This window comes from Ailuropoda melanoleuca, chromosome 6 (assembly GCF_002007445.2).
Source record: "Ailuropoda melanoleuca isolate Jingjing chromosome 6, ASM200744v2, whole genome shotgun sequence".
Classification (NCBI taxonomy): Eukaryota; Metazoa; Chordata; class Mammalia; order Carnivora; family Ursidae; genus Ailuropoda; species Ailuropoda melanoleuca.
In genome coordinates, this window is record NC_048223.1 from 58,198,409 (window position 1) to 58,225,862 (window position 27,454).

General features: G+C 46.6%; 1 protein-coding gene and 1 long non-coding RNA gene across 5 annotated transcripts in view; one reads left to right on the top strand and one right to left on the bottom strand.

Moving 5' to 3' along the window:
* Positions 1-350: 350 nt before the first annotated feature.
* Positions 351-27,454, bottom strand: part of SLC35F3 (solute carrier family 35 member F3) — a 408,994-nt gene continuing 381,890 nt past the window's right edge. For 2 of the 4 annotated variants that reach the window (XM_034662503.1, XM_019809578.2), the window contains 4 exons: positions 14,892-15,111; positions 8,462-8,587; positions 6,221-6,413; positions 3,562-5,189 (listed from right to left, as the gene is read on the bottom strand). In XM_034662503.1, the coding sequence (XP_034518394.1) occupies positions 4,819-5,189; positions 6,221-6,413; positions 8,462-8,587; positions 14,892-15,111 (910 nt within the window). In that variant the 3' untranslated portion in view covers positions 3,562-4,818. Of the gene's footprint in view, positions 2,131-3,561; positions 5,190-6,220; positions 6,414-8,461; positions 8,588-14,891; positions 15,112-27,454 lie in introns of those variants that run through there. The other 2 variants (XM_034662504.1, XM_002928873.4) reach the window with 2 other exon arrangements.
* On the top strand, positions 7,160-8,383 carry LOC109491183. Its single transcript, XR_002144514.1, has 3 exons — positions 7,160-7,196; positions 7,738-7,806; positions 8,252-8,383. It is a non-coding gene; the product is annotated as an uncharacterized LOC109491183 (long non-coding RNA).

Here is a 27,454-nt window from a genome sequence, read left to right on the forward strand (position 1 = left end):
GATGAGGCGTCCTCACCATCTCTTCTCTGCTCACTGCCCCCCCCCCCTTAGAGCACCTGCCATTTGCAGCTGCAGAATGAGAGACACTGGACCCCACAGCCCCGGGCTGCAGCTGCCTGGCACAGAAATGTGTGTGCTCCTGAAGCTGGTACACCAAATTCTCTCCAGAGCTAGAACTAGGTCAGGACACGCAGGGAGAAGGGAGGGGTGGGAGGGGAGCTGGAAGACCATGTCCACGTGCCACCTGGAGGCACCTAGGAGGGGCCAGTGCAAGCCTCACTGAGGAACCAGTCCATGCAGAAAAACGAGAGAGAGCAGCGACACCCAGAGCTGAGTGGGGGGCAGGCACCTGGAGGGAAAGGAGAGGGGGCAAAGGAGAGGAGGAAGGGAGGGAGATGCTGACTCAAAGACTCTTTAATGAGGCCCTGGCTGACTGTTTTGCATTTTGCTTTGGTGATGGTCAACTCTGCTGTTACAGTAAGAATTTCCTTCCGCTGAGGTGGTTGGGTGGGTTTGTTTTCCTGCCTTGATGGTGCGGGAGGGTGGGACCTGCTGGGAGCAAAGGGTGAGGGTGAGGAAGGAAGGGTTCCAGTGGGGATGCAACAAAGTGGCCACCAACACAGCGCAGAATGCTTCTTTTTTAAATAGTTTATTAATCTGTTTGGCCAAACAGGTAATGGAAACTGAGAAGAATAATTTGCTAAAAAGTTCAGGTCATGAATGCCCCTTCCCCCTACGAAACGAAAGACTCCATGGTTACAGAATGCACCATTGGGTTATGACAACATTTCAAAATAAAGTTTCCATTTCGTATGTAACAATGTAAACTTCAAAAATAGTAAACTCTAACCCCCGCGTCCCTCTCGACAGATCTATCACAGATAGAATTTTCTGGCAGACCTAAATTGTGTAAGTAAACAGCCTGGTGCTTTAAAAGTTTCATAAAAAGGTTTACAGATTCGGTAGATAATTTTTCGATCTTGGTCATGGACTAAAAGCAACCAGAAATTCACCTCCCGTGTCGTCTACCTTATATGTGCGTTGCACACTGCTACCCACGTTCCCTTACACTGGTCATCAGCTTGCCGTTTTTGTACACGTACACATACACAGATAGTTTTGTTTCTAAAGATTTGTACATCTAAATTATAAGACGGCGCCAGTGACTTATAATGTCACCTCGCTTCACGTAGGTAAGGACAAAAATTCTGTAGAAGGCACTGTAATTTCTCTTGCACGATCTTACCCACTCAGGTGAGAGCAGGCCAGCTGGGGCTCGGACTCCTCCTTCCCTCTCTGCCACCCAGCCGGGGGCCTGTCCACCTCCACCTGCCACCCCCAGGTTAGCCACAGCCCGCGGCTTAAGAAGTCCATTTTTGCTTTTCTGTTTCACCTCTTCACGTCCATCCCTCCATCCCTCCATCCACCCAAAGTAACTTACAGTCGTCTTTTGGTTCATCAAAATCCCTTAAAATTAAGAGTACAGCTCTGGTATAAAACAAAATATGACCTACCATAGCTGAAAAATAATCACAGTGTGCAATGTAATTTGCAGTGGCTAAGATTCAGAACACTTGCCCTGCCTCTTGCCATCCCGAACAATCTATGCAAGGATAATTTTAACTGGCTTTACATTCATTTCGAAAGGGCCCAGAGGCTCTTCTTTTCTCTTTCCTTTGGAATTGGTACCCTTAGGTGAAAGGTCTGATGTGGAAAAAGTGCAAGCAAATTGGACATGCCAATAAATACCGTATAACTTACCGCAGAATACCGGAACTGTACAGGTATGTACACACCTTACCAAACTGAGGGTCCCCTGTCAGGAACAGACCTCCAAGTCCCTAACACGAGCGTGAGCGTTCGCCGCAGACCGCAGAGTTCTGGAAGGCCGAGGTCAGCGCGCGAAGGAAGGGCGGGCTCTTCTGTTCTTGCTCTGAGGTCCCGAGCCCAGGTCTGCACCGCCCTCTGCCGTCTCCTCCTTCTTCCTCACTTTGAGGCGGGTGAGCAGCTTGATCAACCAGACGTCCCACTCCTCGGGCAAGAGCAGGAGGAGGAAGCCCAGGCCGATGATGATGATGGCGATGACCCGGACCCCGTTGAAGACTATCTTACTGGTGTAGTGATCAACCACTGCCCAAGACAAGAGAGAAGTCGGGTTACTCAGAGGGGAGCCAGGCCCGGGCGCAGGGCGGGGCCCGAGATGTCCTCTTGTGCGGCGGCGGAGCAGAGGTCTTCCTTGACCGCAGAATCCTCCTCGGTGTGGCTTTGTTCCTGGAGGGCAGGGGCTGCCTCTTAATTTTATAACACCTCCCTGGGGTGAAGTCTGGTGCTTCTGTTTCACTTCCCCAAACTGACCTGGCACCTTAGTTCAGATATTGATTTGCATGAGAGACAAAGCAAATAGGCAGTCGGAGATAAATAAATACACACACATCGTCCCAAAGTTTAATTTTGGCCACCCCTGGGTGGCAGGACACTGAACGCGTGATTGCTCTCTTTACATTTTGGTACTTTTCGTGTCTTCTACAATGATATTTTATAATTTAAAAGCATTATTTCCCAATATATGCATATATATGGTTTGAAGACCAAACTCAAACTGGTTTCTAGAAGATAATAAATGTAAATTCTTGTTCCTCCCCAGGGCATCATTAGCACGAGGCTCCAAAGCCACCTGGGTCATCACTAAGTATTAAAGTTTATTAAAGGTCTACGATATTAAGGTTTTTGTCTTTCTTTCTTTCTTCCTTTCTTTCTGTCTTCCTTCCTTCCTTTTTTTTTTTTTATTTCCTTGTTCTCTTGTTAAGCCAGACAAAGCAAATTTGGAGCCTGCCCTCTGCACAAGAGGCACCAACTCCTTTTCTTTTATATCGTTTTGTGAGAGAGGGTTTGCTGCGTTAGAGCGTGCAGCCTTTGAACACCGCCTCGCTGGCCAGCTGTCCTCCAGCTCTCCACGTGCGGGCCTCCTCCTGCTCCCCAGGATGCAGCCTGGCCCTGTCCTTCCTCACCATCCTCTACCTTCCCCTCCCCTACCTCCCCCTCCCCCTCACCTTGTCTACAGGGTGGGCAGAGAAAGAGAAAGGGATGAAAGTTAAACCTGAAAAAAAATGTGTTTGTAGCCCTTTTGTGGAATTAAAGTGCCTCTTTTAAATAAGTCAGGCAAAGAAAGACAAATATCACATAATTTCACTCATATGTGGAATTCAAGAAACAAAACAGATGAACGTAGAGGAAGGGAAGGAAAAATGAAATAAGATAAAAACAGAGAGGGAGGCAAACCATAAGAGACTCTCAACTCTAGGGAACAAACTGAGGGTGGCTGGAGGGGAGGGGGCTGAAGGGACGGGGTAAGGGGGTAAGTGGGGGTTGGGCATTAAGGAGGGCGCTTGATGGAATGAGCACTGGTGTTACATGCAACTGGTGAATTACTAAATTCCACCCCAATAATACACTATATGTTAACTAACTTGAACTTAAATAAAACTAAAAAAATACAAAATAAGCAATAATTAAAAAGAGAATATCCTTAGAGATATAAAAACAAATAAAGTGCCTCTTTCATCTCAGTGTAATTCAGAAATCCTTGAATTTTTAATAATGACAGAACATTCGGTACATTCAGCACATGGGGGTTGTCGATTAGCAGGACACATGAGCAGCTCCAGAGACAAACGTCAGGGCGAGCGGGAAAGCCAGCCAAGCGCTCTGCGCTGGTACTCAGGTGATGGTGGACCCCCAGCTTCTCTCCTCCAGCTGCGAACTGAACGTGCGTCCTTCCTTTGACACCCGATTACACCTCTTATGTTGCAGGTGAGTTGTAAGAAGGGATTCTGGTTAAGTCTCAGACGCCTGGCCATGCTAGACGTGAGCCTCCGTCCAGGAGCTGCCCGCCAGAGGCCGGCTCGCAGCAGGATCGCGGCGACTATAAAGACGCAGTGAGGCGTGGGGGTAAGTCGGTAGTTATTTTTCCAAAGGCGGCAGCGTCTGGAGCCTGACAGGTTGGACCACTTCTTACCAGCTCTCCAGGAGCTCCGGGTCTTCCAGCCTTGGGAAATGTCGAGCGAGGGCAACGAGCGAGGAGCACCATCCCCGGGGCGGGCAGGGCTGCCGCTGGTCTGAGCGCAGTGCCAGGATGCCCCAGCCGGGCCCTTTTGCCCATGCTGCCCTGAGGTTCCCCGAGAAGAGTCTGGGGCCAGGGCGAGGCATGCGCAGAACACATGGGACAGGAGGCGTGAAGAACCAAATCACAGGAAAAGGCTTAGGGAGCTGAGAGCTGTTTTGCCAACTGATGCCACGTGAACAAGATGAAGGCTTGCCCTTCCCTGGGGGTGAATCCTCTAATGGCCTGTGGGTAGGAGGCTTCTGCATATGGCTTTGGGGGAGGGGGCTGTGCCCGGGCCAAGGGGGTGAGTGCGATGGAGAGAACTGATTTACAAACCCTTCCTTGGCGAAGAACAGGTTAGACGGGGACGTCAGGTGTAAGGAGGGAGCTCGGGGAAGAAAATCCAAAACGGTCACCAGAATGAGCCAGGAAAAGGAAGGAGGTGAGGGGCCGGCGATGATAGGTTTTTGAAAGAGCTGCCAAGTGTGTGCGCAGGGAGTCCCCAGGCAGAAAGCAAAGCAAGGTCCCAAGTCACTGGCTGAAGGGCTCTCAATCTTCTGGGAGGTGGAGAATAATGTTTGTGCTTCCTCAGTTTGCAAGCACTACCCCACACCTGGCATGCCGGAGCACACTTTCTCCCCCAGAAAGTCACGTACAAAACTGAATTTTTTGCCTGCTACATAATTTTCCATACTTTTTACTAAGATGAATGAGATTCATCTGTAGTTCCCACACCAGTTGGAACTGAGATGGCTTGAGACCGTCTGTGCCTTGGCGTGGTCAGTGAAAACCGGTGCATTCTGGAGAAACACCGTATCGGTAACACGTGCCAACATTCTACCCAAGTGCTTTCTTTCCACACAGAAGGGCAAACATGCTTTCCATAGCTGGCACAGCAAGACTGCATGTGAGTGCATGTGTTTGGGAGTGTGAGTGTGTGTGTGGGGGGGTGTGTGTGTGTGTTTACAAGCAGATAGAGGAAGCCATACAAGCTTACCTGCGTTCACAGGTACACTGAGGACGATTCCAACAGACATCAGAGTGGGATACGTAACAGCAATTCCAAAATTTAATACAATATTGAATGCTGAAATAAAGAACGGAAGAAGGGTATTATTCGTTACTGGCCCTGGACTTGGCCCCCTCTCTGGTCTGGCCCACCCCAGCTCCCCTGGTGAGGCTGGGGTCGCAGGAATTACTCCTGCCCTTTTCTCTGACTGGGTGAGCCTGAGTGGGGATTAGGGACACATATTCTGATCAATCAGCTTTCCTCCCTTCCCCGAGCTTTGAAGAAGAGCAAAGAAATTCAAAAAAGGTCATCAGTGTGAAGGCCCTGGAAAACAGGACTGGGACCATCCGACTCATCCTACGAACTTCGCTTTTCTCCGTTGCCAGCAGTGAGTCTGGGATGAGCACAGACAGGTGCTTTGGGTTATGCATTTTAAGATGGAAACTGGCTGAGAGGGGTGCCTGGGTGGCTCAGTCGTTAAGCATCTGCCTTCGGCTCAGGGAGTGATCCCGGAGTCCTGGGATCAAGCCCTGCATGGGGCTCCTCTGCTGGGAGCCTGCTTCTTCCTCTCCCACTCCCCCTGCTTGTGTTCCCCCTCTCTTGCTGGCTGCCTCTCTCTCTGTCAAATGAATAAATAAAATCTTAAAAAAAGAGAGAAACTGGGTGAGGCCCCTGCTTGGCTACTTTCCTGCCTAGGACCAGCCTTCAATCAAGTAAAGGTGGTGATGACAGTCATTGCAATGATAACTGAGAAAACGCAGCGGACGCCGACTCACATCAGACCACGTTCTAAGAACTCTGCGTGCATTAACTGACCAGCTCCCCCCCGGGCCTGTAAGGAATGTTCCGTCATTACTCCTCGGAGCGGCAGTGACCTGCCATGCCTGCGATTCTGGAACTAGAATCCAGTGTCGTCATTACAAAGGCTTCACTTGGAGAGGCACCACAGTGTTGAAAAGCACCGGCAACTGAAGGGTAACAACAGAATGCTTCTCTTCTTTAGGACACGGGTTTCTAGATGCCCCTGGAGCTGCCCGGGTCCTGCTCATTAGTCGTCACTTCTGACGGGGATTCTGACAGGGATTCTGACAGGGGGAATCGCCACTTACTCAATAAGAGGACTGAAAATCCACAAAGGTTTCCCCATGGAATGTCATCGAAAGAGCTCCAGTATTCCACTTTGGTAAAGTAGAGGATGACGGGAATACAGGTGATGAAGAGGATGTTAAACACACCCAAAATGGACAAAAATAAGGCGGCTTCTCCGAACTTAGCACTGCCCAGGAGGAGCTTGAACAGAACCTGCCGGAGAAAGCAGAGGAGGGTGGGTGAAGCCTCGCCACAGGGCCAGTGGGTGCACCTGCCTGAGGCTGGGCCCGGGCGCAGGACCGCAGCCAGGTGACAGGCAAATCCGACCCCACTAAGCCTTCAGGGAAAGGGTGGTGGGGTCTGCCCCACACGCGCCTGTATAAACATTTCAATGCCAGTAGTGCGCCATGGAGAGCTGCGGATCTCTGGCCTCAGAGAGGGCATCTCTGGGAGTCACGGCTTTTCACCTAGGCTTGATTTGTCTGTGTTGTATTCATGACACCACGTCCCAGCTTCAGAGCGTCCGAAGATGGGGAAGCCACAGAAATTAGAGCTAGCTGCCACGCGGACACATCCCTCTTGGGGATCCCTGCCTCCGTACCACATAGCCTGCCCCCAGTACAAAGGGCTTTGGCTGCGAAGACATGTTCTATAAACTGGAGGTAGAGGGATTATAACACTCAGAGCTCATCTCTGCTCCATCCCACGCACCCTGTTCCAGAAACGGCGTGGGGTTTAGTGGAAGGCAGCCCCCTTTGATTTCTTGCACCTGTTCTTGTTTGTACATATTTCAGGTGTGTGAGGCCCAGAAGGAGCACGACAGATGCGCCTGGAGTGGCCGGGAAGCCGGGCTGACAGAGGCAGCCGCCCCCGCGGTCCAGTGAACTACCCACAACCAGGGACCGGATCTGAGTCCAGCTTGAGTCTCTCTCTGCATTGTTGTGCCGCCTACTTTGTCTGCCTCTTCCTTCTTCAGCCACTTCACAAATCTTTCAGGTATTTCTGGGCATGTGTGCACGAAGCATGAAAAGAGAAATAAATTGCTTTCAGCCTTCCATCCACTGGCCCCTCTGGATAAAGATCAGGCAGTGGAGGAGATGGGAAAGGGGAGTCGGAATCAGAATTATTTGTGTTCCTTGTGGATTGCATTTCCATAGGCGCTCTGCTTCCCATTAGCACGCAGCTAATGGAGTCCAGCGGCCTGTGGCCTGGTCCCATTTTCTGCATTTGAATAGTGGCTTTCAAGTCTCAGAGTGGTGTGGAGCCATTGCCTCCTCTTGGGGACATGTGTCCCAGAGCACACAGATGGGCCCCGTGCCTCTCTGTGGGCAGTGAGGGCAGGGAGGCAATGAAGGATGGGAAGGTACAGTCATTTCTCATTCCAAAACCAAAAAATGTGTTACACACAGAGCTGGGGGAAAAAGTGCCTTTTCTTCTAACTCCCTACTGGACTTAATTTTCTTCTGTCCTACTCTCTGGATCCACGAAGGGCCATAAGTCTCAAAGCTAAACCCTCATTCCTCATTGAATTCTCCAGGTCAGCTTCCCAACTCGGAGGCCAGAGAAGATCGGAGGCCAGAGAAGATCTGCAGTGTTCACTATGGAGGTAAAAGGAGGAGAGAGGAAGCAAGGGAAGGAGGAGGGAGTGTAGCCAGGAGTCGTGATGGGGTTGGGGGGGGGCAGAGGGTGGGGGTCAAACATGGCTTCATCCAGCCCTGCAGTTGGGACATGCTTTCGAGGGCTTCCCCACATTTTGTCAAAAATATGTTATAATCCCCGTATCACAGGAGTTGGGCTTTTAATGACTCAGCCTACGGGCAATGCTTAAAATGCATATGGATTCATGCTGAGGACCGGTAGCTGCAGAAAACACGCGATGAAAGATTTCAGTGACAAGGTGACACCAGATACTTAAATCTTCATGTCAAAGCTGGTGGGAAGTCAGCCCCCCAGACAGTGAGCCAGCCCCCCAGGGGCCCCGGTCCTTCTCCAGTCCTTGCCAACCAGTGAAGTCAGCTGATGCTGCCCGTCCACTGTTTCACCTATTTTAGCCCCAGCGCTGCAGAGAGATGGCCCTCGATGGAAAGGTCTAGAGAGCCAAAGCCAAGAGCGGGTGCACGCCTCATCCCTGCAAGTCTGTCTGCACACTGAAAGCAGCTGCTCGTCTCAAAGCACAGGTGCCCTCAGAGATTCTGCAGAGGTAACGGGCTGGCCGCGCCGGGGCCTGCTGTTCCCTTGGCGAGCTCGCTCCCCGCACTTACCTTGTAGAGGGCAGACATGGATGCAGAGCCCACCACCAGCGCTATGCCGATGACAGAGTGGCTGTGGAAGCCATCGGCGTAGGTCATCATCACGATCCCAGCAATGGCGAGGATGGCGGCCACGATCTGCACAGAAGGGAGAAACCGGGGCTGAGGGTGGTGGCGGGGAGTCTGACGGCCGCCGAGGGCCAGTGGGGTAGGAATGCTCTTGAGAGGTCTCAGGCGAGGGAATAGTGGCGTCTCCTTCCCAGTTCCCTGAAGAACAAATGACACATCTGTACTTGCTTAGTAAGGCTTAGCGTGACGGAACCACCTGGAACAGTTAGCGGCAGGGAGCATCACGAGGCGGCCTGTCCCTGTGCTGCTTGCCAACAGCAGGGGACCCGGCCGTGACGAGGTTTGGCAGACCACCTGTGGATGTGACCCCAGCTCCTGCCCGACCTTCCGAAAGCACGTCACGTGCTCTTGCTCTTGGGTGCTCTGTGTCTCCGCAGAGGGCGCAGGTCTGGGCTCCACTGACCACGCCGGCAGTAGGGGCTTCTGAAAGAGCAAGTGCCATGGGCCAGAGGGCTCCAGTGTCCTAACCCTGGGGCTGCCGTGCCTTTGCTAGCTGTGGCGGGGCCCTCCCCCCATGGCCGCCCTCAGTCCTGTGATTGTCCGGACACAGACTTCTCTTGTTGAATGGACGCCCCAGGGACAAGTACATATTCCTGCCGTCGTGCAAAGTAAAACTGTCCGATTTCACAGGAGATTCACTACTCGGGAGAAATTTCACAAGGGAGAAATGCATCAGTGCAGAAAGTAAGTAGGGGCTACGTAAATGTCGCTGAGGGGGTCCCGGAGTTACGCAAATGTCACTGGTGCGAAGTGCGGCTGGGGGTGCTGCAGGCAGAACAAATGTGTTTCCTCTAGTGGATTCACTGAGAGCTTTATCCCTCCTAATGGATCATTCAAAACTGACCTCAGCTACCTAGAACAATCTCAAGGAGCCACCGTTTACTAAGTGGTCACAGGTGAAGTGTTTTCTATGTATTTACTCACTTGATCCTCAAATGAGGTAGATACTATCATCCATTTAATTTTGTAAACGTGAAAACTTTGGCCCAGAGAGGTCATGTAACTTGCCCAAAGTCACAGGGCTGGTGTGTGGCTGAGCGGGGATGCAAAATTCCAAGTCTGTCTGATTATAAAGTCAGTGTTGATCTACATAAGAAAGAAAAGTAGGATTCACAAGAATACGCCACTGCCAACTATACTCTGAGATTTGAATTGAGGTTTCCTTTGTGGCTTAACCATAACATTTTCCAATTAGTGAAAGATAATGTGGCTGAGTCTCATGCAGTGTGAGTTACATACTTCTAGAATATTCCTCGTGCAATATTTTCCTGTAATGCTAAATCTGCCCACATAACTACACAGAGGCTCTGGAGAGAGCAGGTGATGGCCATTTACTAGAACCGTGCCAGGCAACTGATTGTCTGCTTGTCCTTTCTGGTTTAGTAGCTCACTGTTAGCCAAAGGCCTCATTCTGCATCACACACTGAGCGTGTTTCCTATTCAGACGCTACCTGTACAGTGTACAATTGTTCACGAAGAGAAAGAAACAGAGAAAGTAAGACAATAAGCAACTTTTTCTTCCCTTCAGGAGAAGAAAGGGGCAAGCGACAAGGCAGGCTGGGAAAGAGGTGGCTTCTGGCCCAAGCGACACAGAGAATGCAAAGAAGCTGCTTGGAAGAGGTCAACCTCGCTAGGCATCCAAGGTCCACAGGGAGAGAAATAACTAGAAAAAAGAGGAAGGGAAGAAGATAGCTGAATTTCAGATGATTTGGTGCGTCTCCAAAGGTGCTTGAGTCTTTCCGTACTTGGGGCTGAAATTTCAAGGAAATGAAGGAGCCCAAGGGTTGATTTTCTTCTGAAGACTTACAAGGCTGGTCTCCAGCCTCTTCGTCTGTCTTCTCTACTGATTCAATGATAAAGGGCTGCGAGCTCCCCCCGGGCTGTGCTGTGCAGAAGAGCTGAGGGAAGGGGCTGGACGGGAAGATGTAGAGCCCTCCAGGCCATACTTGAGGAGCCCAGGCCCCCAGAGGTCATTGTGACAGGTGGCACCAGGGACTGTGGTTCCCCAGCTCCCACCTCCAGTTCTCCTCTTGGGAGTCCCCACCACAGGTCCCAGGATCAGCCTGGTGCATATCGTGGGGCACCCAGTCTCCTGGCACCAGCAGCCCTGCTGGGACCCCCGGCCCTGAGCCTGGGGCCCACCCAAAGTGCTGGAGCAAAGCTCACTCTGAATGCCCCCGACGGCAGAGCGGAGCTGAAGCTGTGGGTTTGGGGGGCAGAGCCTGGAAGTCCTTCCTCAAGCCTGACATTCCTTTCAAGCCCCCAGTTCTATCTTTAAAAACGACATGTGTACTTTACATTTATATCATAACGTACCTGGGGTTCTGGTTTGCACTTGGGAACGTTTGCTGCCTATTCCCTGCACTACGATGTACTTTCCAGGAAGGCCAGGGGTGCCTGTGCTGTGGTTTCACACGGCCCCCATCTTCTACATCAGGGTGTCCCTGGGGGAGCGCGCTGAGTTTGAGGAGAAAATAAAGGAAAGTAGACAACTGAACTTCTCCCTGCCTCTCCTTTCTCCCACCTTCCAACACGCCCTCCACGTATCCCATTGACCCGTCCAAAAACAGGGACTCGGGGCTTCAGACTAATGGGAAACAGTGGCCCTAGCACCGAGAAGGGTGAGAGCTGCCATCTGGACTTCGGCTGGGGCGGGGAGAGGGGGGAGTTAGCTGGAGGGGGAGGAAGTGTAGGCGCAGGAGAGACCAGGGTCAGCGTATGTTGCCAGTTACCCTCCTACTGGTGGCCTCACCTCCTAGGTGAGGTAGTCTGCCAGGCCCCCGGGCTCCTCCCTGCATCCCCCATGGCCCCACTGCTCGCTCTCCGCTGTCAGGCTGAGGGGAAGGAGGCAAACCCCTTGAGCATCAAGGAGGAATGAGAGAGGAGGGCACAGCACGGTCTGAGCCCCTCTCAGACAAGCTCTCCGCTCCGCTCGAAGCGGGACGGGCTGCGTGTCCTCCACCGAACCGGCCTGTGGGCTGCACTGTGGGTGTGTATAGTCTGGGGCAATTCTGAGCAATGGACAAACTGTAGATATACGTTCCCCCCAGCTCCTGGCTGCTCTTATCCACTCAGACTATTAGAATGTGGTGGGGACCATCCGGTGGACCCTTCTGATTTCAGGGCATGGGAAGGGGCTAGCTGTGAGCCCTCCAGTGCTCCCCCAGGCTCTGGGTCCTCCCCTGTGCTGTGCTCAGGTGGCAGGGGACAGTCTCCCAAGGCAGTCACATCCAGGGACGGCCCCTCGTGAGACGCTGACAGCGCTGTAATTATTGAAAACACCAGCTAGAACCCAAGATGGGAACTGGCCTTGAAAAAGGCACAGGATCCCCAGGAATGTGCTGCTGGGGCTCGAGGGAATGATCTCTCAGCATGTCTTCTTGCTTCTGCGTCTGTCCCTGACTATTGTGGGCAGTTATGATTAGCTGCTCGGCAAGCAGAGGGTCCCATCTTCTGTTTCTCCTGAGCCGTGTGTGTGGTGTGGGCAGGGGAGGGTCTCACCCGGACCGCCCTGTCACTCTCCAGCTGCTCACACAGCTGGGTGGCCTTTGGCTGTAGTAAAGGCTGTACTTCCTGCCCCCAGAGTTCGACTTGCTCTCATTCTTTTGTTGCTTTTGCTACACAAAACTGTCTCCTTTGACGTTCATCAGCTTCTGACACGGTGACCAAAAGAACTGGGCTGATCCAACCAACCCCTTCAACTGAGAAGGAACAACAGAAATAAGAACACCGAGAAAGAGAACAGTTACCAGGTTTGATGTGGCTGGCATACACCATCTGGTTTTATTCTCACAACTGTTCTCTAAAATGAGAACTCATCTATCTTAAAATGAGGTAACAGAGGCTCAAAGACATTAGGCCCAACAGCTTTTAAGAGTGGAATCCAGATCCAAACCCTGGTCACTTGACTCTAGACTAGTGCACCTCCCTGTTGGGTCCAAAAGCCCGAGTCTGGACAGCTGGGGAGCACATAGAAAGGGGCCAAAGTGGGCTCATTTCGATGGTAACCTCTGATGCCCTAAGTGGCTGGGATCTCTCTGGCCTGAGAAGATGTTTGCTGCTTCTTGGTCAGTCCACAGGACCTGGACCAGTTGGTTTTGCAGGAACCACATCCCTTGTGATTTGAGTCATGGTCTTAATAAACACAGGTGCACTGTGTAGTCTGTTCCCACAAACAATGCTGATGCTCCTTCACCTTCTTTCTGTCTGTGTGACTCCCAGACACGTACGCTTGGCCCTCCGGGAAGGGAAATAGTGTCAATTCCCTTTGATCTTTGGGAATTTTGTGCCAGCTAACGTAGCAGTCGGAGAGAAGCCTAAGAGAACTCTTGCACCAGTTAGATAGTATCTGGGATCTACGTGTCAGTCTGTTCTCAAGGGGAAATTTCCCATCGCTCCGACCCCTGAGGGGGTCTCCCGGATTCTAGCTCTCTGAACTCTTAAAGGGGAGAACAGGGGAATCCGCCATGTCCTGGAGCGGGAAGCTTTCGGATGGCAGGTCACATGCTTCTCAGAGGAGTGATGATTGTTAGAGAGACCCACAACCGCACAGTACTTTCCAGGTTACACAATTCCATCACCAACACCAGCCTCTTTGACCTTCATTTCAGGGCCGGCCTAGTGACGGCTTCAACACAAGAGTTTGTTCGGTATACAGCGGTCAGCACAGACCAAAGTGGCCAAGCGGCCGGATGGCTAGACTGGATCACAGTTCTGGGATATCCCGGGAGACAACCCTCTTAGCCATGAAGAGAAACAAAGAAAAGATCTGGGTGTGCCATGCCGTTCTCTCCGAGTCTAGGAGGGTTTCAAGTATTTTCCAACTTCTTCTCTTAACCTCAGGGAAAAAAAAAAAAAAGTCCTGCTTAGAGCCAGACTTCACCTTGAAATTTCTCTTCCCAATGAACAGGATCTCCTTTGGAATTTGCTTTGGACATCAGAATCATGCCAAAAAGTTTCATGAATTCCCTTGGGCTTTTCCACCCAAATAGTTACAATGGGACCCAGGACATCTGAGTCTTCAGAGTCCTGCCAGGCAGGCTGTTAGGCAGATTACTGCTGGAAGTACCTGCATTTCTTGTGGGGATGCGTTAGATCATTTATCTGCTGCAAGCTTTTCTGGGTGGTGAGCATAGGGAGTGAGTTTTTATTCCAAAATTAACTCTAAGCCTCAAAACAAATTTTCCCCCTACTGCAAGCCAAAAATACTCTTCAGCAATTGACTCATGTCCCCGCTGCTGTTTGAGTAACTAGGTGGGTGTGAATCCTCCACCAGGGTGATGTCATTGTTCTCAGGACAATGAGCAAAGGACACAAGTAGAGAGGGCCTGGGATTCTGCCCCCTGCTGGGTGCAAGTGCGGTTCAAGGGAATGGGACTGCCCATCGAAAGGGCTCTCGGCTGCCTGGCTGGCCCACAGGGTCTGAAGGTGCAGGAAGGAGTTAGTGATGCTCCCCTACTCGGCCCCCCTCCCCCCCACAAAAGAACTAGCTTCAAGGCCAAATCCAAATCCTCCTGTATCCTTGTTTGCCGGCAAGGGGGTGATGGGGCAGTAGCAGCTCTTGGCCACCAGAGGGAGACAAACAGAAGCTACAGTAACTTGAACTGCCACCTCATTCCTTTTATTCCGGGTGAGTCCCTGTATATGTCACACCATCATATTTCACACTTGACTAGACATTTGACTAGCTATGTTTGACTAGATTTTAATGGGATTTGGTGAGTCTCGGTTCTGACAACAGGAGGTAATTCGAGGACAGAATCTTACTCTCCCTTCGCCTGGGGTGTGAAGGAAAGGAAACTGCCCATCCACCATCTGGACTTAGCCTAAGTGTCTCTGGCCCACTTTGGCTTTGTACACACGGTCCACACAGAGGGCCCACCTAGACCACCCGTCCACGTGGGTGCGGAAGGATCCCCGGCTTTCAGATGCATCCTAAGCAAAGAGGGACAAGGTTAGCAGAGACCTCGGGGCGGCAGGGCACGACTGCCCTCGGGAGAGAAGGGGAATGCACGCAGAGAGGGGAGAACACTGCCATTCCCAGGCTGGGTCCCCGATGGGCACACACTTTAGGGAATGCTTGTTGAAATGCTTGAAATGAAAGGTGCTTTAATGAATGCTTGTCGAGTATGGTTTGCAAGCAAGAAAGTCTGCAAGGCACACCGAGACCTGGGCTCCTTTTCTGCTGCAAATCGGCAGGACAGTGGTCAGCAGTTTAGGCTTATGATGTAGCACATGGAGCTAAGCAAGCCAATGGGCAGGTTTTGGTTGACATGACCGAGTGAGGGAGGAAGACAGATAATAAGGAACTTACCCTCACTCCCATGAACCTGTCCCTGAGAACGATCCATGAGAGCAAGAACACAAAAGCTTTGTTGCAGCAGAACAACACGGAGACATCCGTAGTGTTTACTTTCTTTATTGCATGTAAGTACAGGTAGTTTGTGAGTGTCCAAAGAACACCAAAGGGTGCTGCCTTGGTAAAAAACACCTTCAAAGTCAAGCCATTGTCTCCAAAAAATCGACAGCATTCCCTAAAACAAGGAAAGAGAGGCAGTGTTATTATATTCTTGGATTGAGACAGACCATTTTTTTCCCCTACACCCATTTTTAAAGCAAATTAGGAAGGGGGCGGTGGGAGTCGTTTATTCTTATTTTTTAAATTCTTTTTTTATTCTTATTTTTTGTGAACATCGCTCTTCGACCTATTGTGTTAGTCCATTGAAGAAAATGTCCCGCAATGATCTGACATCATAGATTTATTCTTTCTGTTCATGCTATACTTGGAACCGATGGTTCTAGACAGAAGGCAGTGGAGTGTTGGGATTATCTGATCTGAAGAGGGCCCAGTTCCATGGCCACTGACTGAGGAATTCTGTCCCTTGCCTGGTAAGAGAAGGAAGTCACTAGACTTCTATTGTGGGGAGAGAATACTTGAAGAGAACTCACTGAGACATATTTTTTAAAATTTGCCTCTAGCTGGAATTGTCTTTGTGGTCAGGCAGGGGCCGTCAAATCTTGGGTGCCTCTAATACTTTGGGCTGTGATACCACTAATGTTGATGATCTATGCATTTTCTCCATGAGGCCGTCTTTAGAATCGGTTATTCCACCATGTGGAAATTCATGTCTCCACGCCACATGAGAAACTAGCACAGGTCCAAGAGTTCAGCCGCTGAACAGAGAGTGAGATGAGGAAACAGCTATAGAAGGAGGGTTTTCAATGTCATTCTCGATTCCAGGGGAAAGGACCATCAGTGTATGAAAACCCATTTCAGAAAAACAAAGCCACGCTTCCACATGCAGAAGAAGGCGGTAGAGGAGGCCAGGGGGTAGACAGAGTGGAGAGAGCCCTGAGAGAGGCTTGGTCTGCAGACCTGGACTGCTGGGGAGTCAAGGTCATTGCTCTGCTGCCCTGACAGCCAGACAAGGAGACAGATGAGCAAGAAGCGCGGCTCCTATGGCCGCCAATACTCAGACTCATGCGCAGGACCCAGTGAGTGGGAGGAAAGATAAAACTAGAATAAGCCAAATAGCCCAGCGTGGGAGAACAGCTGCGGCCTCTGCCACTTAAGAGTAAAATGCAGCAGGAAAGGAGGAAAATTAAAAGCAAGAGTCAAAGGGGATTTGGTGTGATTTTTAATTTAATTCAATTTGCTCTTATCACCAATCCAAAATGAAATCTGCCTTTGTTCATTACTTGACTGTGGGATAGCCACAGAAGAAACGGGAAACTCATTACCTTTCACTGAACTCAGAGTCCTACGTGGCTTCTAAACTGACACCAGGGAAAATGTTCGAATCACTAAATTTACCATGAAACCAATTCAACTGAATTGGTTCCAGTTTGGTTTCACATAGACAAAACTCTCATCTAACTGGCTGATATTTCTGTTGCTGCATGATTTTCATACAGTATTTTCCATGGGCTTTCCTCAAGCCCCTGTTCACAGAACAGTCTTCTCTCCCACGATGACAATGACCAGGGATGGCTTCCTTCATGTTCGGGATTTTCAGTAGCTATAGAGTGGTGCCAGTCCCTTTCAGCATGATCAACAGGAAATACAAATCTTCTTTCCTGCCCCTAATGTCAACCTATTTTAACTCTACTTAGAGGTTACCCTTCTTAAGGGACCACAATGCAAGTAGGATTTCCAAGTTTCCTGGACTATTATAAAAAATGATTCATATTGTGGCAGGGCCATCCAAAGCCAACTGGACAACCTATGTTCTCCCTGAGAATCTATGTGTGATTCTTCCAAAGCATGATGGTTTTAGAAGGGGTGAGGAAGAGGGCTCCATCCTGGAGATGGAAAAGGCAAGATTTCTGGGCCTAGCAGAGCTCTGTTGGCCCTTTGTAGATTCATGGTGGGGGAGTACAGTTCAGGTGGTGAGATCTTGGTTCCAAGGAGACAAAGATGATTGGCTCCTGAGCCAGTGAGCCTAGTGCTGTTTTCAGACCAAGGGCTGTACACTAATCTATGTCAGCTGCGTTGCCGACATATACCCTTGAGTGCCAGAGGACCCAAGAGAGATGGTAAGCAGAAATTCATTTTCTTCCAGATACCTCTTCTTGGTATACAAAGAACAGAGTAGATACTCTCTTGACTGGCTTCCACTTAAATGACAGGACAGTTGATGCCCTTCCTTCCTTGGCAGGCTAAGTGTCCAACACTGGTAGATTACTCTCCAGCATGCCCAAGCCCTCTGGTTCCTACCAACTAAGTCATGTGTTGGCCAAGATTTAGATGTTGTTTGTTTCCAATCTTGCTTGTGCCAATTGTCCTTGGTTATTTCAACTGCATAATTTATTAAACTTCCTAAACCAATGAAATATGAGTGAGAAAAGAAAGTTGTGTTTTTCCTATGAAATCTAAGTTGAGCATTTCAGGGAAGAGTCAATAAAATCAAGTCACTAAAAATTGCTCTTGAATTAGGTATGAATGAAACACTGTGTAAGATAGGAAAAATTGCAAACATCTGTAAGTTCTACACTCCTATTATTTGGCAAATACCTATGCTCTTTGTACTCTTTAAAGAACCCTGACTAGGATAGCCTGGTTTGGTGGAATTTAGACAGCCAATCACTTTTGTTTTTTCAAATCAGTAAGCACTTGTTTATTACTTGTTGTATTCACAATTCTAGACAAGGCACTCTGGCTGATACAGAACAAGTAAACAGTCCCTGCCCTTGAGGAGATTATAGTGCGATTGGGGAGATACAACTGATCTCCTCAACAGAAAGCAATGCAAGTTTAAATATAATCACATATTAGATGGTGTGGAATATAATAATGCTATGGAATTCATGTTCAGTGGAGAAATTTGAACTGATTGGAGAAGGCCTCATACAAGACATGGATTTTGAGCTGAAACGTCAAGGATAGGTAGGATCTTTAGTTAGGGTTGGGGGAGAGAGAATGTCTTTGGAGAGAGAAGAAATTGTATCAATGAAACAATGAATGGCTATAGAAAAGGAAATAATCTTGGAAATTAAATAAAGGATAGACAAGTTAAAGAAATTAAGTATAAGAGTTGGAATATAAAGTCAAGATAATCTCCTAAGAGAGAGAGAGAAAAAATAAGATTAGAAGGTTAAGCCAGAAGGTCCAATATTAAACTAAAAGCAACTCCAGAAAGAGAAAAGGGGAAAAATGAAGAGGAGAAAATTACAAAAGACATAAATCGAGAAAGTTCTTTAGAAATGTGGGACATGAGTCTTCATGACCAAAAGGGCCTACCAGGCACCAAGAAAGATGAATGAAGAAAGAACAAAAACAAGGCACATCCTTGTGACACGAGAGGATAAAAATAAAAATAAAAGCTCCCAAGAGAAATAAAACCCAATAGGCCCAAGGGGTAGGAAATCATAATAGTTTCTGACATCTCAACAACCAAAATGGAAGCAAAACAATAATGACCTTAACATTTTTCAAGGGAAAATTTTTTTTCAAAGATTTTATTTATTTATTTGACAGAGAGAGAGACAGCTAGCAAGAGAGGGAACACAAGCAGGGGGATTGGGAGAGGAAGAAGCAGGCTCCCAGCAGAGGAGCCTGATACAGGGCTTGATCCCAGAACACCAGGATCACACCCTGAGCCTAAGGCAGACGCTGAATGACTGACCCACCCAGGTGCCCCAAGGGAAAGTTTTCTTTTGCAACCCAGAGTTCTATAACCAGCCAACCATCCATCAAAGTGGATGGTAGAATAAAGACATTTTCGGTTATGCAGTACTCAAAAACATTGACTCCCATGCCACTAGAGGACAGGCTGCTCAACACAAGGGTGTATATCAAGGACCAGGAAGGTATGGCAGCGGAAGGCATGGCTCCGACACAGCCAAGAGTCAAAGCTAGTGCTAGGAGGAGGCTCAGTTGCAGACCACGTAGGTCTCTGGGAGTGCAGTCTCCAGGGAAGTCTTGTGATTACACCAGCACAGGGAATATACTGATAGGTTTCTGAGATGGCAGAACATTTAGGAAAAAAACAGCAATCATGAATGCAAATCAGGGTAAACGAGACAAAAGAGGCAAATATTACTGGCAGGAGAAATGACAGGTTGTTCACAAAAGGAGACAAGAGTCGGTGAGCAGTATTTGCATGCTTGTAATGATGGAAACACTATTAGACAGACGCTGGGATAGCATCATGTTGGAAGGATCAGATTCAGGGCAAGTGGGCATAGGATAGGATGGAAATCAATAGATGTCTACATTTCTGAAATACAGAGAGAAGACTTTAATTTACATAACTTGGCATAAATACCACAAGAACTGGGAGCGGCTGAGAGTGAGCAGGTGTGGACAGGGGTTGCTGTTTTTTAGGATTCTTTCACTGCTGTTTCGCTTTTTCAAAGTATGTATATTTATTAAATTGCTAGAAATAAAAAATTATTTAAAAACACATAAGGGAGAGGTCAAGTCGCTGTGACTGAACCAGAAACATGAGTGATCTGAGACAGTTCTGAAAACGGCATTTGGAAAACCACAGATCCAGAGAAACCCTTCAAGTTACAGATCAAGATGCCAGAGCCCAGACAGATCAAACGATGCCCTCAAGTTCAGACAATGGCGGAGCCAGACCTGCAGCTTGTGCTCACTCCCCACTGAACTCAATAAGTCCCCCTCTCTTTTGGATCCTTTCTATCACCATTTAGATAGGTCTAAGCCTCACCAACCTTAAAATACACCCCCAAAGAGAAAGCAAGCATCTTGTCAGGCCCCTGTCCTCCCTCAGCTCCTCTTTCAGAGCCCAACTTTTTCAGAATGGTTGTCTGCACTCATGTCCGCCATGACTGCCTCTCTTACTCTTCCACTTACTAACCCAGTGTTGGCTCCCACCACTCACCCAAACCCTTGGACTGATTACTAATGAGCTCTGCACTGCTAAATCCAACAGGCACTTGCTGGTGTTCATCTTACTCTTGGAAGCCTCTGACACTGTTGACTGTTCCTCCTGGAAACACCCTTCTTGGCTTCCCCTCAGCACAGCCCTCTTGGTGTCCTCCAACCTCTCCCTACACTTCCAAGGCTTCCTTCAGAAAGCCTTCTTTGGTGTTTTCCTAGATTTCTCTTCTACTTCTTCCTCTCTTTATCCTGCAAATAGTCACTGAGCAACCTCACCTTCTGTTCTGGTTTCAAAGCTCAACTGATGATTCTCTACTTAAGACACGTCTTCTATTGGATACCATCCTGCATCCTGGACATGCAGACACCTCCAATTCAGCCTTCCCAAATGGATGCGATATCTTCCCCCTCAAACCTCAATCATGACACTGTACTATCACTCTTATTTCCACCCAGGCTACATACTTGGGTATCATTCTTAACTTCTTTTCCCATTTCACATCTAATTCATCACCAAGGCCTATAGATTATTTCTCCTAAATATCTCATTCCCATGGCCATGACCCTGGCCCATGCCTCTTCCCCTCTTATTTGGACCACTGCTGCTAAAACCTAATTGAGCTTTTCTCTCCACTGTTGTCTCATCTCCAATCCAATCCATTACATTCTCCATGCTACAGCCAGAAAGATCCTTTTCTCCACTCACTTTCCCTTAGGACAATGGCCAAGCTCCCCTTCCTGACCTGGAAGCTTTAGGCATCACCACTTCTCCATCCTTACACTGAATTTCCCTCGCCTTGAACTCATTTTAGTTCTGTGAATTCAGTGCTCTTTCTTTCTCTGCTCTAGATCTCAATGGATTCTCTATTTCCCTTTCCTGAAACACTCTTACTTTTTCCCTTTGGTTGGTTTCTTTCCATTCACTGGGCACCAGTTCATATGCCCCCTTCTGTGAAGTGCCCCTGATATGTGCTCCCCACATGCCCTGTACTCCCTAGTATATATACAGTAGCCTCTATTATAACTGCACTTTACTATAACTGCTTATTTAATCATCTGACTTCTTCACTAAAACATAAGCTCCATGTGGTCATTACACATTTGCTTCATCTTATATCCTCATAGCCTAAGACACAATATATGTCAATAATTTTTTTAACACAGAATGAATGTGCTTATTCTTTTATGGAGGACCAGTGGTTCTCAAACAATGATGCATAGACCATTAGTTTTAGACATCCAAGGGATCTTTTAAAAATATGGATTGCTTGGATTCAACCCTAGATACACTTGATCAAATCGTCTAGTAAGGGGCCTAGAATCCTACAGAGAATGGTGTAGTTTATAGAAGGGGCATATTCTTGATAACATTCCATAGTTCAAAATTTACAAATCTTGATTAGTTTTCCCACAGTATACTCTATTTCTGTCTGCCAGCTAATATTAACACTGCCACTTGGCATTTCTAGTTCCCTTGGGCTCCCAGAGTTGGTACTGTGATTCTTGTTTAACTTTTAAAATCTTGAGGGAGCCACAGTATTTGAACTTTTATACATAAATGAAACATTAGTCATCCTTATATTTTGTTATTTGAATTTGCATTAAAATGTGACTGCACTGTATTTTTAAAAATTTCAATTTCCAAAGGATTCTCATGCACACCTAAGATTGGATCCAAAAGTTCATACTGTCTCTCTGTGTCTCTCTCTGTTTTGTTTTTTAAAAAAAAAGTTTTTTTAATTGTGGTAAAATCCACATAACATAAAATTTCCTAGCACTATTTGTTGAAAAGACTGTTCTGGGTCGCCTGGGTGTCTCAGTCGTTAAGCGTCTGCCTTCAGCTCAGGGCGTGATCCTGGCATTCTGGGATCGAGCCCCACATCAGGCTCCTCCGCTGGGAGCCTGCTTCTTCCTCTCCCACTCCCCCTGCTTGTGTTCCCTCTCTCGCCGGCTGTCTCTATCTCTGTCAAATGAATAAATAAATAAATAAAAGAAAAGACTGTTCTTTCCTCATTGAATAATCTTAGCATCCTTGTTAAAAACTGTTTGACCATATATGTCAGGGTTTAGTTCTGGTTCTCTATTCTATTCCATTGGTCTCTAAATCTGTCTTTAGGTCAGTATCACACTTCGTGTCAGTTTTGATTATTGTAGCTTACAATAAGTTTTGAAATCAAGAAATGTGAAACCTCTGACTCTGTTCTTCTATGTAGTTTCCATATACACATCTTTCACTTCCTTGGTTACGTTTGCTTTTAAATATTTTATCCTTTTTGATGATATTGTAAAATGTAATTGTTTTCTTGTCTTTCTTTTTTAGAAATAAATTAAAAATTGAAATATCAAATATATTTAAGTGTACAAAGATTAAGGTCTGAGTAATTTTTATAAAGAAAAATCACACATGTAACACCATCTCTACCAAGATACAGAATAAATACCAGCACTCCAGAAACTTCCCCTGTGCCCCCTCTTAGTCATTACCTGCCCCTCTAAATATAATCATTATGGAGAGTTCTGTTTCAATAGTTTACTCTTCCTTTATAAAGATGGAACCATACATTATTTACTTTTTTGTGTCTGGTTTCATTTACTCAATATGATATCAGAGTAAAAATTCAAATCTAAGGGAAGATTGGCACATGGTTCTCTCCCTCACCCCTTCAGGTTTCTGCTCAAATGTCAAAGAGGCCTTCCCAGACTCTTCTATAAAACAGTGATGTCACTACCTCAACCACCCCCCCTCATTTCTTTATCACTTGGACTCACACTCAGTGACATATTTTACGTTCACATTGTTTTAATTGTCTTTGTTCTTCCAGCAAAATATGAACACCATGAAGGCAGAAACTTTTCTTTTCTTTCTTTTTTTTTTTTTTTTACTGCTGAATCCTCAGAGTCTAGAATAATACCCAGTACATCATAAGTATTCTATAAATACTTGTGGACGAAGTGAATTCCTGTTTCCATGCCACATGGCTGAATTAGAATTTGGGGTTATAAGGCCAGAAATATGCATTTTTACCAGTTATCCTGAATGTATATACTCCAAATTCTCCAATGAAATTCATATCAAAAAATCAGTTTTAAAAGGCAAAAAAAAATTCAAATGTAAACCAATCAACCTATAGATATCCTCCATCTTTAGTTTCAAGTGTCATCCTATTTTTGGCTATGCCAGGAACATTGGTATTCTAAGGGGTTCTAAGCTGTGTGTGTGTATTTCTGTGTATGTTACTTTCTTGATGTATCTGTGTTTGTCTTGCTCATTGCATTAAAATGCTTAAAAGGAAAGCAGGAAAAAAAAGACAATTTCCTGAAGGAAAACTTAATAGAAACAGCTATGGCTTAAATGTGACATAGCTAATGCCACCTTTAAGCCAGGTGACTACAGATTATCAAAGATAGGACTCTCTACTTTTTATTTTTTTTAAACAGGGGGGAGAGAGGGAGGGAGAGAGAGAGAGAGATATGGGGGAGGGGCAGAGGGAGAGGGAGAGAGAGAATCCTGAGCAGGCTCCACACCCAGTGTGGGGCCTGATGTGGGGCTTGATATCACGACCCTGAGATCATGACCCAAGCTGAAATCAAGAGTTGGACGCCTAACCTACTGAGCCACCCAGGTGCCCCAAAGATGGGACTCTTTAAATTAGAGTCCAGATTATTTAGTATCTTGTCACTTCCAGAACATGGTTATTTCATCTACTTAAAGATATTGTGCAAATGGGTGTTTTACTTTCTTGTCATGCTAAGAAAAAAATTCTCAAGTGACTGATTTCTGAAGCAGAGGATTCCTACTGTCATTCATGAAGACGGGAAAGGAACTATATATTTTCATTGATTATGTCCAAATGCAGTCTCTCAAGAAAGTAGGTGGAGTCGGGGTTAAGATAGAGGGAATATCACTTCTTTTTTTTCTTTTTTCTTTTTAAAGATTTTATTTATTTATTTGACAGAGAGAGACAGCCAGTGAGAGAGGGAACACAGGCAGGGGGAGTGGGAGAGGAAGAAGCAGGCTCCCAGCGGAGGAGCCTGATGTGGGGCTCGATCCCAGAACGCCAGGATCACGCCCTGAGCCGAAGGCAAATGCTTAACGACCGTGCCACCTAGAAGCCCCGAGGGAATATCACTTCTGCAGATGCTAAGGCACCCCAGGAAACTCAATGCCGAGGTGAGAAACCAGACTCTTAGGTTTCTTCACGTGCAAGAACTACCCTCAAATACAAACCATTAGGATAGTACTTGCTGAAAGAAGACATGACTAAGATCTCACATTCTAGAAAAATAACAACCACAAAAAAATGTGAGGGAAACACAAGGGCTACTTTTATGCTAGCAGGGGGCTGGAGCAACCCAAGAAGTTTGTTGCAAACAGTGAAGATGGCTCTGGAGATGTGCAAAGTCCCTGTGGCACACAGACTTGTGTATTTTGTAAGGCCCTCTGGGTCAGAAATAATGCTGCTTTCCAGAGGGCCCACTGTTAAAACCATGTCAATCTGTCTGGGAAGACAGCCCCACTGACAACAGGCAGAGATCCACGGAACATGGCATGGTGCCAGGGAGATGTGATCCAGTGCCAGGACATAGCTCAGATCCGTAGGGAACAATGCCAGTCTTGAGCACTGAATAGAAAGACTACTGATTTTCTTCTGGATCTCTCTGTATTGAGCAACTCTGGCCTGCTTTTGTACCTATGGCTCAAATCTCTGTACTAGGCTCTTTCTGCAGGTTCACTGAGAATAGTTCCATCAGCCAATATTTTTGACCCCCACCATCTCTGTCCATGGCTTGTCCTGAAATAAGTTTGCATTAATGTTAGTATATATTGGTGGTGATACAATGTATTATCCAGTTTCAGGGACACACATATACATAGTAGGAGATAGAAAATAAATAGATTTATGTGGAAAAATAGAAAAAGAGACTGGCTGAATAATGTATAAAATAAAAAGAATTAAACTAATTGACTTATTTGGGCTTCCTGTGGGTCACAAATACAAACCGTATTTGTTCAAAATGAAAATAATGATTGGAAATATTAGCATAGCAAAATTGGAACCATTATCCCAGGTATAACTTTTTTCTCCTTCCTTTGCAAGGTCTTAAGGAATACAGTCAGCTGAGATAAAATGTCATTTCAATACATTTGATATGCAAAAGACAGTTCACTGGGTGGGTTCTGGCTCAGAAGACATTAAAAAGAATAAAGAATGGAAGAATTAAAAGAAGACAACTAATCAAAGAATTAAAAAATTAGAAAACTGTGATAAGGAAGAAATGAAAATAGATTCTGAAAAATCAAAATAGTAAATCAATAGAGTAGTTGGGATAGGCAGGGGGTAGGTGGGGACGTAGAGATGCAGGATAAATTCCCAAAGTATTACTCAGCAATAGGCTCAGATGATCTCTGGGAACCAAAGGGGAAGGAAACTTGTCTCTTGGAACAGAACTGCATTTCTTTTCTTTTTTTTTTTTTTGAAATTAATACATATATTTTATTTATTTATTTTTTTGGGGGGTAATTTTTACTTTTTTTTTATTTTAATTTTTTTTATTATATTATGTTAGTCACCATACAGTACATCCCTGGTTTCTGATGTAAAGTTCGATGATTCATTAGTTGCGTATAACACCCACTTTACCATGCAATACATGCCCTCCTTACTACCCATCACCAGTCTATCCCATTCCCCCACCCCCTTCCCCTCTGAAGCCCTCAGTTTGTTTCTCAGAGTCCATAGTCTGTGATGCTTCATTCTCCCTTCTGATTACCCCCCTTTCTTTATCCCATTCTTCCCCTACCAATCTTTCTAGTTCTTATGTTCCGTAGATGAGAGAGATCATATGATAATTGTCTTTCTCTGCTTGACTTATTTCACTTAGCATTATCTCCTCCAGTGCCGTCCATGTTGCAGCAAATGTTGAGAACTCGTTCTTTCTGATAGCTGAGTAATATTCCATTGTATACATGGACCACAGCTTTTTAATCCAGTCATCTGCATTTCTACCACAGCCTCCCAAGGAGACTTTGGGAAATGCCAGAATCCCATGGCATGTGGTAGATGGGATGGGCACATACCCTGTGGACAGAGGCCAGCTTTCCTGTTACCCTGGAAGAGGACCTGCTGCATAGCTTGCCTTCAGCAGATGAATAAAAGACCATCTACTTGACTCATATGTGAACAGAGGCATCACAGAAAAAGCCAGGTGGGTGGGGCAAGCTTGAAAGAACTCAGAAGAAATTTGACACCTACTCCTTTTGTGACTGGTCTGAAAGGCAATATGCTTGCTGTTTGTGGCCAATTTATATATCAAATTGATCAAGATTTTAGGAAATAAAAAAAATTTACTTCGTCTGGAATTCCAAAAAGTTACCTTACCCTACAAGTACACTAAGTGCAGTCCTTGAGCTGAGCCACGGTCATTCATTCAAAAATGCAAACCACCAGATCAGTGCATCCCTAGGAAAACAGGGACAGGATCTCACTTTCTAGTCCATTGCCGGCATTCACGTTCAAAAAAAGATTAATCCGTAGCTTTGCAACTATCACATAGGAGACAGGAAAGCAAGAGAGTGAAGCTGGAGGAAGCTCCTGCCCATCTTCCACAGCCTGGGTGTGCCGCCATTTTGTGGGAGTAGAGAACTGATGACGAGGGAGGTTAGGAGTGCCCTAAATCAAATATATATCTTGTTTCCCTAAGGTAGGATGCTTTGCCTCTAAGTTACTTTTTTTTTTAATCCAAAATGAGGTTCATGAAGGGAAAAACCTCCTTCATCATTATAAAAAAGAAAAGCATTCACTGAAGAAGAAGAAAAAAAGCTAATTAGGTTTGCAGCAAGAGTAGCCAAGCCCTCAAAATGGAAGAGTTTCTCATGGAGACATTTACAGACAGGCTGCAACCTCATACAAAAGCCAGACAAGGGGAGAAGATACAATCACAGGACAGCAAAACTGTATTGAAACACTGAACTCACCCTGCGGACTGGAAAAGCCAATGAGTAACCTAGACATGTGGTTGTGGTCAGAGCTAAGGTAGATACAGAGTCTAATCATTAATGATTGTTCTGCTTTAGTGACTGTTCTTAAACTTCCATACAGTGAAAATACCCAACTTGGATTACAGAAGGGTCCTGAAAATTAACTATCTCCCTAACCCCCAATTCCCAGATCTCCTCAGAGTCAACCACCATGACAGGTTTGTGCCTATTCAGAGTCAACCTTAAGTGGAGATATATATATATATATATATATATATTTTTTTTACCACACAAATATTTATATAAATTCAATAATATAGTAAAGTAATAAACATACCATAATAATAAACCCATAGTGTAATTAAGGATGTAAAATAATTCCTTCACCTTCAAAGGGCCCTAATTAAAGAATCACGATGAATGGATACAGGCATTGAGGGATGGCCTGTGCTCTATGGCCTCTGCCTGCTCTACTGGTGAAGAGGAGGGAGAAATAAAGGCAAATATTCAAATAAAGTTCAGGGCCAACAGGAGGCTGCACTTTAATTTT